The 12,209-nt window shown below is 41.2% G+C and overlaps 1 protein-coding gene across 2 annotated transcripts in view; it reads left to right on the top strand.

Annotated features, from left to right (window-relative positions):
- The window catches only part of DST (dystonin), a 441,573-nt gene that overhangs the window by 44,296 nt on the left and 385,068 nt on the right, over positions 1-12,209 (top strand). For both annotated transcript variants that reach the window (XM_045543787.1, XM_045543786.1), the window contains exon 3: positions 6,728-6,928. In XM_045543787.1, the coding sequence (XP_045399743.1) occupies positions 6,728-6,928 (201 nt within the window). The remainder of the gene's footprint in view (positions 1-6,727; positions 6,929-12,209) is intronic.

The raw sequence follows: 12,209 nt of genomic DNA, 5'->3' as shown, positions 1-12,209 counted from the left end.
AGCAGTCTCTGTCACAATCCCATTATGGAAATTTCTGAGATTTCCTGTATTCTGTACCTATTCCTCTTTTATATTGTATAAACCCCTTTGGAAGTGTGGTGAAGCCCATGGACTCATTCTCAGAATGTTTTAAAATGCATAAAATAAAATGCATAGAATTATATAGGAAACCAATTGTATTGAAATATAATTATAAATTACTAAACACATCTTTGAGAGAGCCACGGGTACTTCTTTATTACTGCATTAAATAACAAGATCTGGTGGCAGATTTACTAACTACTGTGACTTTGAAGTAACAAGTATAAATGGTATTTCAAGATATCATGCCACTGTAATTTAATATTTAAGTATCTGTGATTACTTTTGGTGGCAAAACCTGCTAATGATACCAGGTTTATGGCCTCCATTCATGATTGAACCATATGCTAAATTTCAATTAGAGGTTCGTGAAAATAAAGACAATTTTTCTCCATTCAGGTACATTGGCTGCCCTCCTCATCTCCCTGAAATTTCATCCATGGATCCAAGGACTTCTACTATACACATTTCCAGCCAGGGATGAGGGGAATCCTTTCCTTTTTGGGGGAGTCTCATATGCTTTACAAATGGCAGTTTATTGAGCTTCATAATATTTTTATATAGTAAATTTATATCTTGTTTGCCTATACATGTCAGTTTTTCAGTTATAGTAATAACACAAAAGTAATTCTATATATGACTGGTCTGAGTGCAGTGGTGTAATTGATCACAACCAATTACACATTTATTTGTTCCTTTCTATTCCCACCGCTTCACGTGACTAGCCTTAAAAAAAACTACAAACAACAGTAATTCTGCATAAATGCTCAGTGAATCAATGTGTTAAGTTTCCATCTGTTCAGATGCTTCATCAGTAAACTTGATGGTAGTTTGACCTTAAGTAACAATAATGCTTACCTGAAAATGTTAGTGTTTTCAATTTCTGCCTGATTTATCTAAATTGTTTGTAGAACTTTTCTTATTTTAATCAGTCGACACATATCCCTGAGCACTTCCCAGTCCTGTGAATATATGTAGATTAGTTCTGAATGCATCACTGCCTTATAATCTCCCTGCATAAAAGCAGAGTGGTGAAGGGCCCTGGTTGGAGTTAGATAAACCTGAGTTCTAATCTGGGTTTTTCTAATTGCAGGTCTTTACTTAACCTTGAAACGCCTCAAGTTTGCTTCTTTCTGCAGTGGGTATAACAGGCTTAGCACTTAAGTGGCATCTAGTAAATTATTGCTATTAATATTTTCTCCCTTTTCATGCTAGGCTACACAGCCAAACAGCCTGGTTAAGTCTGAGCATTTAACCTCCAAGGAAAATAGCTAACCATCTGAAAACATAACAGAAAGCGTATGCATTGGAGGCTTTTGTTTGCAGGCAACAGAATCTGACTGTGACTTAAACCAAAAGAGAATCTATTACAAATAGATGGTAGAACTCACAATTAAGACTCAATGTCTGGTTAGAACAGAGGAAACTAGGCGGCTTCAGAAGGTCTTTGGTGCAGCTACTGGAACTAATGAATTCCTACTGATTTTTTCAGTCTTTACATGTCTCTATTTAATATTCAGAGTCTAAGCAGAGAGATTGTAATTCGTTGAGCCTTTGCCATGGGCCCACCCATGAGACGGGCTGGGTTATTAAGAGGCAAGATCTAGAGTGGGCTGTGGAGCATCTTGACTTAGCTATGTGTCAAGACATCACTAATCATCAGAAAAATGCAAATCAAAGCTATAATGAGATCGCTCATTATGTATTAGGATGCTGTCACCAAAAAACCAAAAGGTAACAAGTGTTCATGAGGATTTGGGGAAATTGGAACCTTTGTACACTGTTGGTGGTAATGTAAAATGGTGTAGCCACTGTGGAAAACAGTATGGCGATTCCTCAAAAAATTAAAAATAGAATTACCATATGATCCAGCAATCCCACTCTGGGTATACATCCGAGAATTGGAATCAGGATCCTGAAGAGATATACAAGTTCCTATGTTCATTGCAGCATTTTTCACAATAGCCAGGATGTGAGAACAACCTAAATGTTGACAGATGAATGGATAAAGAAAATGCAGGATATACACACAGTGGACTATTAACCTTAAAAAAATGAGATCCTGCCATATGCAGCAGCATGGATGAACCTGGAGGACATTAAGCTGAGTGAAGTAACCCAGCCACAGAAATACAGATACTGCATGATTCCACTGAGGTGTCTGTAATAGTCAAATTCATAGAATCAAAGAGTGGAATTGTAGTTGCTAGGGTCCGGAGAGTGGGAGAGATGGGAATCTGCTGTACAACATTGTGCCTATAGTTAACAACACTGTATTGTGCACTTAAAAATTTAAGAGAGTAGATCTCATGGTAAGTGTTCTTAGCATACACGCATAGACTTGCAAGACTGCACATCTTGAGAAATTATTACCCAAAAGGTGCTGATGAATCGGATTGCCTAAAAATGGCAGAAGTCCACTCAGAGGCATCCAAGTGTCCCTCACCTAATGGTTAAAGGGTATGGCATCCAGGCAAAATCAAATGAACAGAAAGAGAAATGAACTTTATACTGACACCATCAAGCTTATTATTAATAACAACTGTAAGAGCCTATAGCACCACCTACTGTTTTAAAATAAAATGTCCTTCTGTTAAAAGTCACGGCTTATTTTTTATAGTATTTAGGACAAGCAAGTGTCATAAACCAAGGAGCTATAATTCTTTGCAGTGATTTAGGGAAATAAAGATGACTGACCATTGATGGCTCCTGTTGTTTGTAGTGTTTGTAATCATAGCTGTGAACTGTTGATGCATGAATTGCTGCTGTAAGATCTAGGAAGTGAAGTAGTAATAATAATGATAACAATTTATTATCATCATAACTACTTTTTACATGCTGTATACTGTTCTAAGTACCTCATATGGATTATGTCATTTAAACAGCACCATAAGCCTATGAGAGAGGTATTATTATATTCATTTGACAGATAAAAAAACTGAGGCACAGAGAATTAATTTAGCCAAGATCACACATCTAGTAATAGACTTGGTATTTGAACCCAGTAGTTTGACTCACTGGAGAGTAAATGCCTGGGACTCTTGAGCAAAGAACTCTCTCCTAATGCTCACTACCTCACATGTGTCCATCGTAAGGCATACCAGCAGTGGGACTCATTTTCCTTTTTTATATCCGATTAATGACACGCTATTGTGTTCAAGAATATATTTTATTCATACAAGTAATATACATAGTAATCATAGTGACTGCTTATGTACTACTCCATGCCAGGCACTCTGCTAAGTACTTTACACACATTAATTAATTTATTCTTTTCAACGACCCTATGAAGTAAGTGCTATTTTTCATCCTCATTTTATAGGTGAGGAAATGGTTAAGAAACTATCCAAGGTTACATAACTAGGAAATGACAGGGACAGTATTTGAACCCAGATAGTCTGGCTGCAGAGTCTGTGTACTATACTATAGTGCTTATGAAAAGTTATTTTAAACTAGTACAAGTGTATTTTGATATAGCATAAATCACTGGCCTATGTAGTGGTGCTTAGATCTGGGAAAAATGTGAACATGTAATAAAAATGACTGAAGTTTAGGAAAGACTGATTTGCTTCAAAATTTTAGTATCATAAATAATTCCACATTGATGATTTTCTTGGGCACTCTTGGTAGAATTTCTCTAGGGTAGATACAGGGATGTGGATTCACTGGGTTATTGCTCTCCGGGATGGTTGTACTAACATGTTTTAATGTCTTTTTTTGTTACTTTAAGGGAGTTTTATGCAGTTTTTTCCCCTTAAATGTTTTAATTTGTAGGCCCTTGAAGACTATTGGTAATAATACAAGTTAAGCAAATTTGGTTGCTTATTACTCATAAGAGAAGGAGAATCTATTATACATTCCTACCAAAGAAATGTACTCGACTTACTCTGCTATTGCAGAAGCTGGTACATCATCAAGTAATTTGTTCATTCTACCAGCACACACGTTTCTGAACTAGGATGCATGCAGGGACTCTGGGAGGTAATGCCACCTAGTGGTCAGACTAAACTCTCGCTCCTGGAGATTCTCAATCTTCGAAGGTCACAAAACTACCAGAGAAGCTTGTTTAAAAAATGAGATTCTTAGCTGGGTGTGGTGGCTCACTCCTGTAATCCTAGCACTCCGGGAGGCCGAGCTGGGAGGATTGCTTGAGGTCAGGAGTGTGAAACCAGCCTTAGCAAGAGCGAGACCCTGTCTGTACAAAAAATAGAAAAATTAGCCCAGCGTTGTGGCCTGAGCCTATAGTCCCAGCTACTCAGGAGGCTGGGGCAGGAGGATCACTTGAGCCTAGGAGTTGGAGGTTGCAGTGAGCTCTGATGATGCCACTCACTCTAGCCGGGGTGACAGAGCGAGACTGTGTCTCAGAAAAAAAAAATAAAGTTCTTGGCATCACCCCCAGTGGGTCTAATTCAGAAGGAAGGAAAGTGTGTGTGTGTGTGTGTGTGTGTGTGTGTGTGTGTGTGTGTGAGAGTGAGATGGAGGGTGTCCAGGCACATGCATATTTAAAAGCAGTCTGTATGGTTGTTGGTTCTGACATGTTTGGTCCAAACTCTGCTGTAGAATGCAGTTTAGCAGTTGGCTCAGTTCCCTCTTCTCCTTAAGCCTCTTCTCCGGCAGCTGTTGTAGTGCCTCCTGGGTTATGTGGGAGCAGTGGGGATCTTCTGGGACTATTTTGAGTTGAAGAGGACCAGCTGAGCTTGCACACAGGGGAGGGATGGGAACAGACTAATGTGTTTGGGGATGAGAAGAGCCCAAACAATGACGTCAGTTTTGCCAGATCCATTTGTATTTCCTCCTTGGGGATTTCTTTTGACCTCAGTGCTACTTTTGACTCTGTGGGTCACCCTCTCCTTTTGTTTTTTCTCTCCTTCTTCATATCCTTCAGCCTGGTGTACAGGCTGACTCTAGCCCATCTCCTAGGTCCCTCGATGAAAATCCCCTGTATGCATTAATCTTTCAGTATCCCACAGAATCAGACCTTTTCTCATACTGCTTCTCCCCCCAAAATTCTTAAATCCCCATCCTTGATGCCTTCATTACAACCTTTAAGCTTTTTATATATCTTTTAAAATTCAGATGATCCACAAACTCAAAGTAGGCTTCTTTGGAGCACTTATCGCTTACCTACCTCTCTTTTTCCCCTATTCTTAGCTTGTACCCTCATCCTGGCACATCATCAAATAATATTTCTTATTGTTACATAAATATTCCACCCATTCATAAATCATTTTACTTATTCACGCATTTCTTATGTTGTTTCCCTTGCATGTAATATAAATTCTGTTCATTCCTTAACTGCCACCCACTCAACTAAGCCACATGTAGACTATTCTCAGCTTCATTCATTGATTTCCTTCTTTGAGATCCGCTAGTACTGAGTTTTGAACTGCCCACTTTAACACTCAATTACACATTCCTGTGTGTTCATGACTCTCCGTTAGATTTCTTCTTCTGCTCTCCAGTAAATTGTAAGTCATGAGTACAGAGATCATTTTATGTAATTCTTTGATATTTTCCAAAACTGTTTGCACATTCTCAAATGCGTACTATGGCTTAGCTAAGCTTGTTCCATTGTCTGATTGTCTGATGAGTCATTCTTTTTTTTTTTTTTTTTTTTTTTTTTTGAGACATAGTCTCGCTCTGTCACCCTGGGTAGAGTGCAGTGGTGTCATCATAGCTCACTGCAACCTCAAACTCCTGGGCTCCTGTGATCCTCCTGCCTCAGCCTCCCGAGTAGCTGGGACTACAGGCTCATGCCATGATGCCTGGGTAGTTTTTCTAGTTTTAGTAGTTTTAGCAAGATCTCACCCTTACTCAGGCTGGTCTTGAACTCCTGAGTTCAAGCAATCTTCCTGCCTTGGTGTGAGCCACCTCACCTGGCCTGATGAGTTGTTCTTATACTCACCTTACTCTAAGAGAGAAGGAAAATGACAATTTTATTACAGACCCCCTATTTGCCAGATACCATGCTTGGGATTTTACACGTTATCTTATTGAAAAGCCCTGTGAGTGAAACGTTATACATTTTTTAGATTAGAAAGGTTGGACTCAGAAATGTTTAATAAATTGTGCAGCTATAATGAACAAGTCAACATTTGGACCCAGGCCCATCTGATGGCAAAGCCCATACCCTTCATTCCTCTGCATTGCCTCTGTTTTAGTTTTGGATCTTCACTTTATGGTGTTTTATAATGATATGTCACATTCCTGCTTTCCTTCCTTCAAAAAGAGCCTGCTCTCAGGAATGTAAAGTGGCTCTTTACCCTGGAATGGTATTCTCTCCTGTTCTCTGCACCCTGCTTCATGCCCAAGTGGAAATACCCTTCTCCACACACGGTCTGCTTGACACTTAAGTAAAGCAGTGTGCCCACCTGCCTTTTTTTTTTCTTTTCTCTTTTTGGACTGGCTTTACAGGATTAAACACATTTCTTGATGTAGAATAACCCTGGGCCCTGAGCACTGGGGTGCTTTACAGAACACTTGTGGATACACTGTGCTTGCATGTTGAGCCTCCTGCTCACTTTGGGAAGGTAAATTATCTCATCGAGTGTAGTGACTTTGGAGCTCTTTGTAGAACTAGCGCCAGAGAACTTCCAAACTAACTCCATACACATCTGGATTTGTTTGGTTCTGTTTTCTGCCACAGGGATTCAGAGCAAGCCCTCGCCATATTAGAAGACGCCTTGCAGCGGCCGCAGCTGCCCGTCTGGAAGAAGCGAAGCCAGTGGTGGAAGTTCACCATCAGAGTGAGCAAGAATCTTCAGTGAGGAAACGAAGAATCAAGAAAAGTAGCCGAGTCCAGCCAGAATTTTATCAGACTGTTCAGGGTGCTTCAACCAGGAGGCCTGTAAGTAGAGAATTGTCTTTAGAAGAATATTAAACATATAATTAAATTGTGTGGTTGTATGCTTAGTTTTAAAAAATTATCAGATTGACTTTAAATAATTAGGTTATCCTGTTGTTATCCCCAACAAGTACTCCCATGAGTTCGGGCAAGGAACATGGTTTCTTGGAAGGTGCTAGGGTAGATAGTTGTCAGAGAGGCAAGAGTTGGTCACTGTCAGGCAGGCTGACATACAAACTGGTGAGTTCCCAGCCCCATTGGGGTTAGGGGTCTAGAATGAGGACAGGGGCCGTAGAGTCAACAAGCAGAAGTGTGGGAATGAAAAGATCAGAGTTGGTGAAGAGGGCAACAACAAGGCTGGTTTCGGGATAGGAGAAGCAGTGAAGGGGAGGTGGGGCTGGAGTCTGGGCCATGACCGAACCCCTCCGGAGGCTCTGGAGCCAGTAAGGCGTGTGCTTCCCTCTGCAGCCAGCCCAGGGCAGCTGGGCTATAAAGGTCTTGGCTTTCTCAGGGGTGGCCTTTATATTGTTCTAAGGCAAAACCATTGTCCTTTCCTAACCAAGGGCCCTGTATCTCTGTTGGCTACAGTGCTGCCTGTCCTGGGAAATTGGGGGCTCACCTGGGAGCTGGTCTTCACCTCCTTGTCACTTCCTGCACACATTGTTCTATGTGCTCTGATTTTATTTTCTTCATTGGGGTTCTGGCACAAGAACTTTTTTACCAAGGCTATGACAGTTATGGATTTGGGACTTAGAAAATGCCATTTTAAAACCTTTTAAAGTATTTCATGACTGCAATAATTGTACACCGGTTTAGCATTAAAAAAAAGTGCCTGTGTGATTCATCCCTATGCTGTGGGGAGCTTATTACTGTTGTTTCTCATGCCAACCTAGGGAAGCCATCAAGATGTGACTTGATAATCAGTCTTTGTAAGTTATTAAAACAGAACTGCCCTTCTGTGGGGAGCAACTGTGTGGTGGGTACGTGAGGAGATTGTTAGAAGGCCAGGAGAATGACTCAGTAACCCGGCCAACAGTGATGACAAGAACATAAATTCTTTTACAGAAAGAACCTATTTATCTTTAACCAATTGCAAAATAAGTACATAGTTGTCCCTTGGTATACATGGGGGATTGGTTCCAGCCCCTGCCTTGCAAAATCCTCACATACTCAAGTCCCTCAGTTAGCCCCGGTCGGCTCTCCGTATACATGGATTTTGCATCCCACGAATACTATGTTTTCTATCTATGTTTGGTTGAAATAAAAGCCACGTATGAGTGGACTTGCCCAGTTCAAGCCCATGTTGTTCAAGGGTTAACTGTGTATATTTAGAGATGAGAGTCTTCCTTTCATGATTTAATAAAACAAAGACTCTCAAGGTAGAATTTGGTGTCTATGCAGAGAAATATGAAGTAGGAAAATTTATTCCTTCAACAATCATATGCTTTTTTACACAGGCAATAAGGGACATACAGATCTGTGTTAATAACTAACAGTTATTGAGGACTTAGTATGTAACAGGTGTTATTCTGTGTCTCACTTAACGATCCTATGAGGTAGATGTTATTACTCACATCTTATGAATATGGAAACTGAGGCACAGAGAGGCTAAATAACTTGCCTAAGGTTACCACCTAGGTGTGTGGGGCAGAGTCTAGGATTTGGATCTAGGGAGCATTTACCTCTACACTCTGTTATTTTCCTGTAGTACCTTGTTTCTATGAGCTCACAGTTGAGTCAATTGACAGACATGCAAATAAGTAAATATAATGAATGTTCTGTGCTTTGAGAGTACTGTTGTAGAGTTATATACGAGGCATTATGGAATTATCTTGGATGTCTAGAAATATTTACAAATAAGCAAACACCTGAGATGAGTCATGAAAAATAAGAAGGAGTTTATTAAGTGCAACATAGAAGGAGGCATCCCAGATGAGAATATATACAAAAGCACAGAGGCATGAGAGGGATGGCACACTCGGTGAACAGCTTGAGGTGGTGCTGGTATTATAGATGAGACTGGACGGGTTAGGGAGAGGCCAGATTATAAAGGATTTGTATGTTATGCTAAATAGCTGGACTTCTGAGATGGGGATCAGTTGAAGGTGGGGAATAGGTGAAATGGTTCTATTGTTCAGAATCTAGTAAATTCTTTGCTTCTTGTCATCTCCCCATGTGGATCAGGGTAGAGAAGTGAGTGATTATTATCGAAGTTTAGAAATCCTCAACTATCACATTCTTTCATGAGCCCTCTACATAACTGCCTTGGTTAATAAGACATACTCTTCATGCCTCTGTGACTTCGAACACGCTGTTCACTTTGTCCTTGAATGCTTATCCTTACTCTTTGTTTGCCAGGTGAACTCCAATTCACCTTTTACGACTGACTCATGCTCAAATGACTTGTTCAGTGAAATCTTGTCTGATCCTTCCTTTCAGAGTGGGGTGCCCTTCATTTTGATACTCAGCACTTTGTGTGAACCTCCAACCTAGCAGTTATTCCAGTAAGAAAGGAGAGTTCTGCAGTATGACCTACGTGGGTTCAAATCCTGCTGTGTGCATCTGCAAGAAAGAGTTGGCCCGCTAAGAGGGTTTAACTGAAGAGATTTTAATGAAGGCAATATTTACAGAGGTGTGGGCAGGGCAGAGGTATTTCATCAACCCCCAAATGGAGCCTACCTCCCTCCCACTCATGGCCCGAGGGGGCAGCAGAAGAGTGGTCTTACTGGATCCTGGTAGGAAGAGCTGGAGCCCTAGACGAGTTCTTCTTCATAGGGGCAGTGGCAGAGGGATGCAGCCACCGCCTGAACTGAGTGAGTCAGGAGGGAGCAGGGGGAGTAAACATGCCGCCCTCTTAGCTCCTGTTGGTACATCTCACTGACCCAACCTAACTGGAAGCTGAGGGCAAAGGAGCTTGGGTGATGCAGATCGTAGCCCAGGGGCTGAGCAAGGCAGAGATGGGCAGAGAATCTGAGAGAGGGACAGGGACAACAGAGAATAAAATCATACCTGGTATCCTTTGCCAAGCTGTTTCAACTCTGAGACTCAGTTTCCTTATGATAAAGTGATAATGACAAGAGCTACCTCACAGAGTTGTGAGGATGAACTGAGCTGGTGTATGGAAAGAGATTGCATGGTGGTGACCTGCTTAGAATAAACAATGAATGGTAGTACCTTCCATTCCTCTCCTCCCCTGGACTGTGAGTTCTTTGAGGGCCATAGCATGTGGTGTTAGAATGTTTCCTGACATCTGGCATCAGAATGTATTTTATTGAGTAAATGAATGAATGATACTTTACATGAAATAGTTTATGAAATGAGTGGTATCAGTAGTAAGCACTGTAAGAATTCTGAGGACAGAGGGGTTCACCGCCCAGTAGGGTGGTTAGGGAACAACTATATTAAAGAGTTGGGATTGAGTTGGGCTTTAAAATATGGGCAGGGGTTGGGTAGGCAGCAGATACTGGGGCTGGGAAGTACAGTAAGCAAAAGTAGTGAGAACTGACCGAATGTGGGGATTTATATGAGAAAAGTATTTTTCCAGCAAAAGCTGGAAAAATAGATTGGGGCCAGAATACATTTCAGACGACCACTGGTTTAAACTTTATTTTCTATGCTTCATGGAGACACTTCCTAAAATCAAAGCATGATTTTAGGAAGATTAAGCATGTGCAGGGTGAGTCAGGGGAACAGGACAAGGGACAGTTCAGTAGCAACTGCAGCAGTCCAGGAATGAGGCGATTAGGGCCAGAGTTTGGGCCTGCTCCCTGGCACTCTCTGATGATGATGGGGAATCTGAGAACGGCCCCACCCTCTCTCCTGAAGGATCAGTTGGAAAAGAGAGAGATTAGAAGGTGGCAAACAGCCGTGGAGGCTACTCAGTTGCTTGGGGCAAAAAAACATTCTGGGGAGTATTCTTTGGGGCAGATAAAGCTTACTTCCACCATCTTACTGCATCTTCTGTCAGTTGTCTTGGATGTTGGAAATTGTCGGAGTTGGTAATGAGGAGGCTGCTGGCTCCTTGTCTCACGTGATTCCTGTGCAGTCTTCTGGAACCTTACAGCCTCTGCTGACATTTCTCTGTTTTCATGCTATATGAGGATTTGAACTGAGGCTTTGTGTCCTCTTCTAGAATTGCGTTAAGTGCAGTGAGTAGTACCTGCTAGAGTCACCCTATTCAACATGTGCCCAAAGCCTTTGTCTTTTCCAGCTTACACATTTGGAGAAAAATTGGTGGTTACCACATGTTGCTGTGAAAGCAACTCTGATTATGGGTTGGAGATGGAATGAAAATAAACCAGCTATGGTGGTTCAGGATTATTTGAGTGACTTTACATGAAGCACTCTAGGCATTTCTAGTGGCAATCTGAATAACGAATAGGCCCATGAGTAAGAGGGACTGAAACAGAAGTAGCTGCAAAGAAGATGAATCAGAAAATGTGACTGTGCAGTTGCAGCCACTTTCAGCAGGACTATTCTCTTGATGAAGTGTCACATGGAATACATTATACGTTAGCATCTTTGACTGCTCTAACCTACTTACTCATTCTGATTTTATAAGTTATAATCAAATATGCCTGTAAGAATTTGTAATGGAGATCACTAATATAAACTTAATTAATAATATGTATGTTTTTTATTTCACTCTTTTGGAAAATTAGATGCTTCTAAGGGTGAGTAAACTAAAAATCTATCCTGATTTTCTCTCAGTATGTATGTCTTGGGATTTACACTGTATATTAAGATATGTCGGGCGGGCATGGTGGCTCATGCCTGTAATCCTAGCACTCTGGGAGGCCGAGGTGGGAGGATTGCTTGAGGTCAGGAGTTCAAGACCAGCCTGAGCAAGAACAAGACCCCATCTCTACGAAAAATAAAAAATAAAAAAATTAGCCAGGTGTGGTGGCGTGCACCTGTAGTCCCAGCTACACGGGAAGCTGAGGCAGGAAGATCACGGGAGCCCAGGAGTTGGAGGTTGCTGTGAGCTGTGATGATGCCACTGCACTCTAGTTGGGGTGACAGAGTGAGAAGCTGTCTCTTTTTTTAAAAAAAAGAAAAAGTCACTAAGATGCTTAGGAATTTTTTCCTACCCTGGAGCAGAAAGGTAATTAGATCCACGTGTCCATTTGTTCTTTAGTATTTTGACATTACAAAGCAATTTTTCGTTTCTGAAGCCTAGAATTTTTAAACATCATCATCATTAACAAGAGCTCTTGCATTTGCTGCATGCTTACCTCATTGGCAATGCATGGGCCTTGTTCTCTGTCCTCTTCCCTGTTTTTTT

Source organism: Lemur catta, chromosome 2 (genome assembly GCF_020740605.2).
Source record: "Lemur catta isolate mLemCat1 chromosome 2, mLemCat1.pri, whole genome shotgun sequence".
NCBI classification, from domain to species: domain Eukaryota; kingdom Metazoa; phylum Chordata; class Mammalia; order Primates; family Lemuridae; genus Lemur; species Lemur catta.
This window is presented reverse-complemented; position numbering and strand designations above follow the sequence as displayed.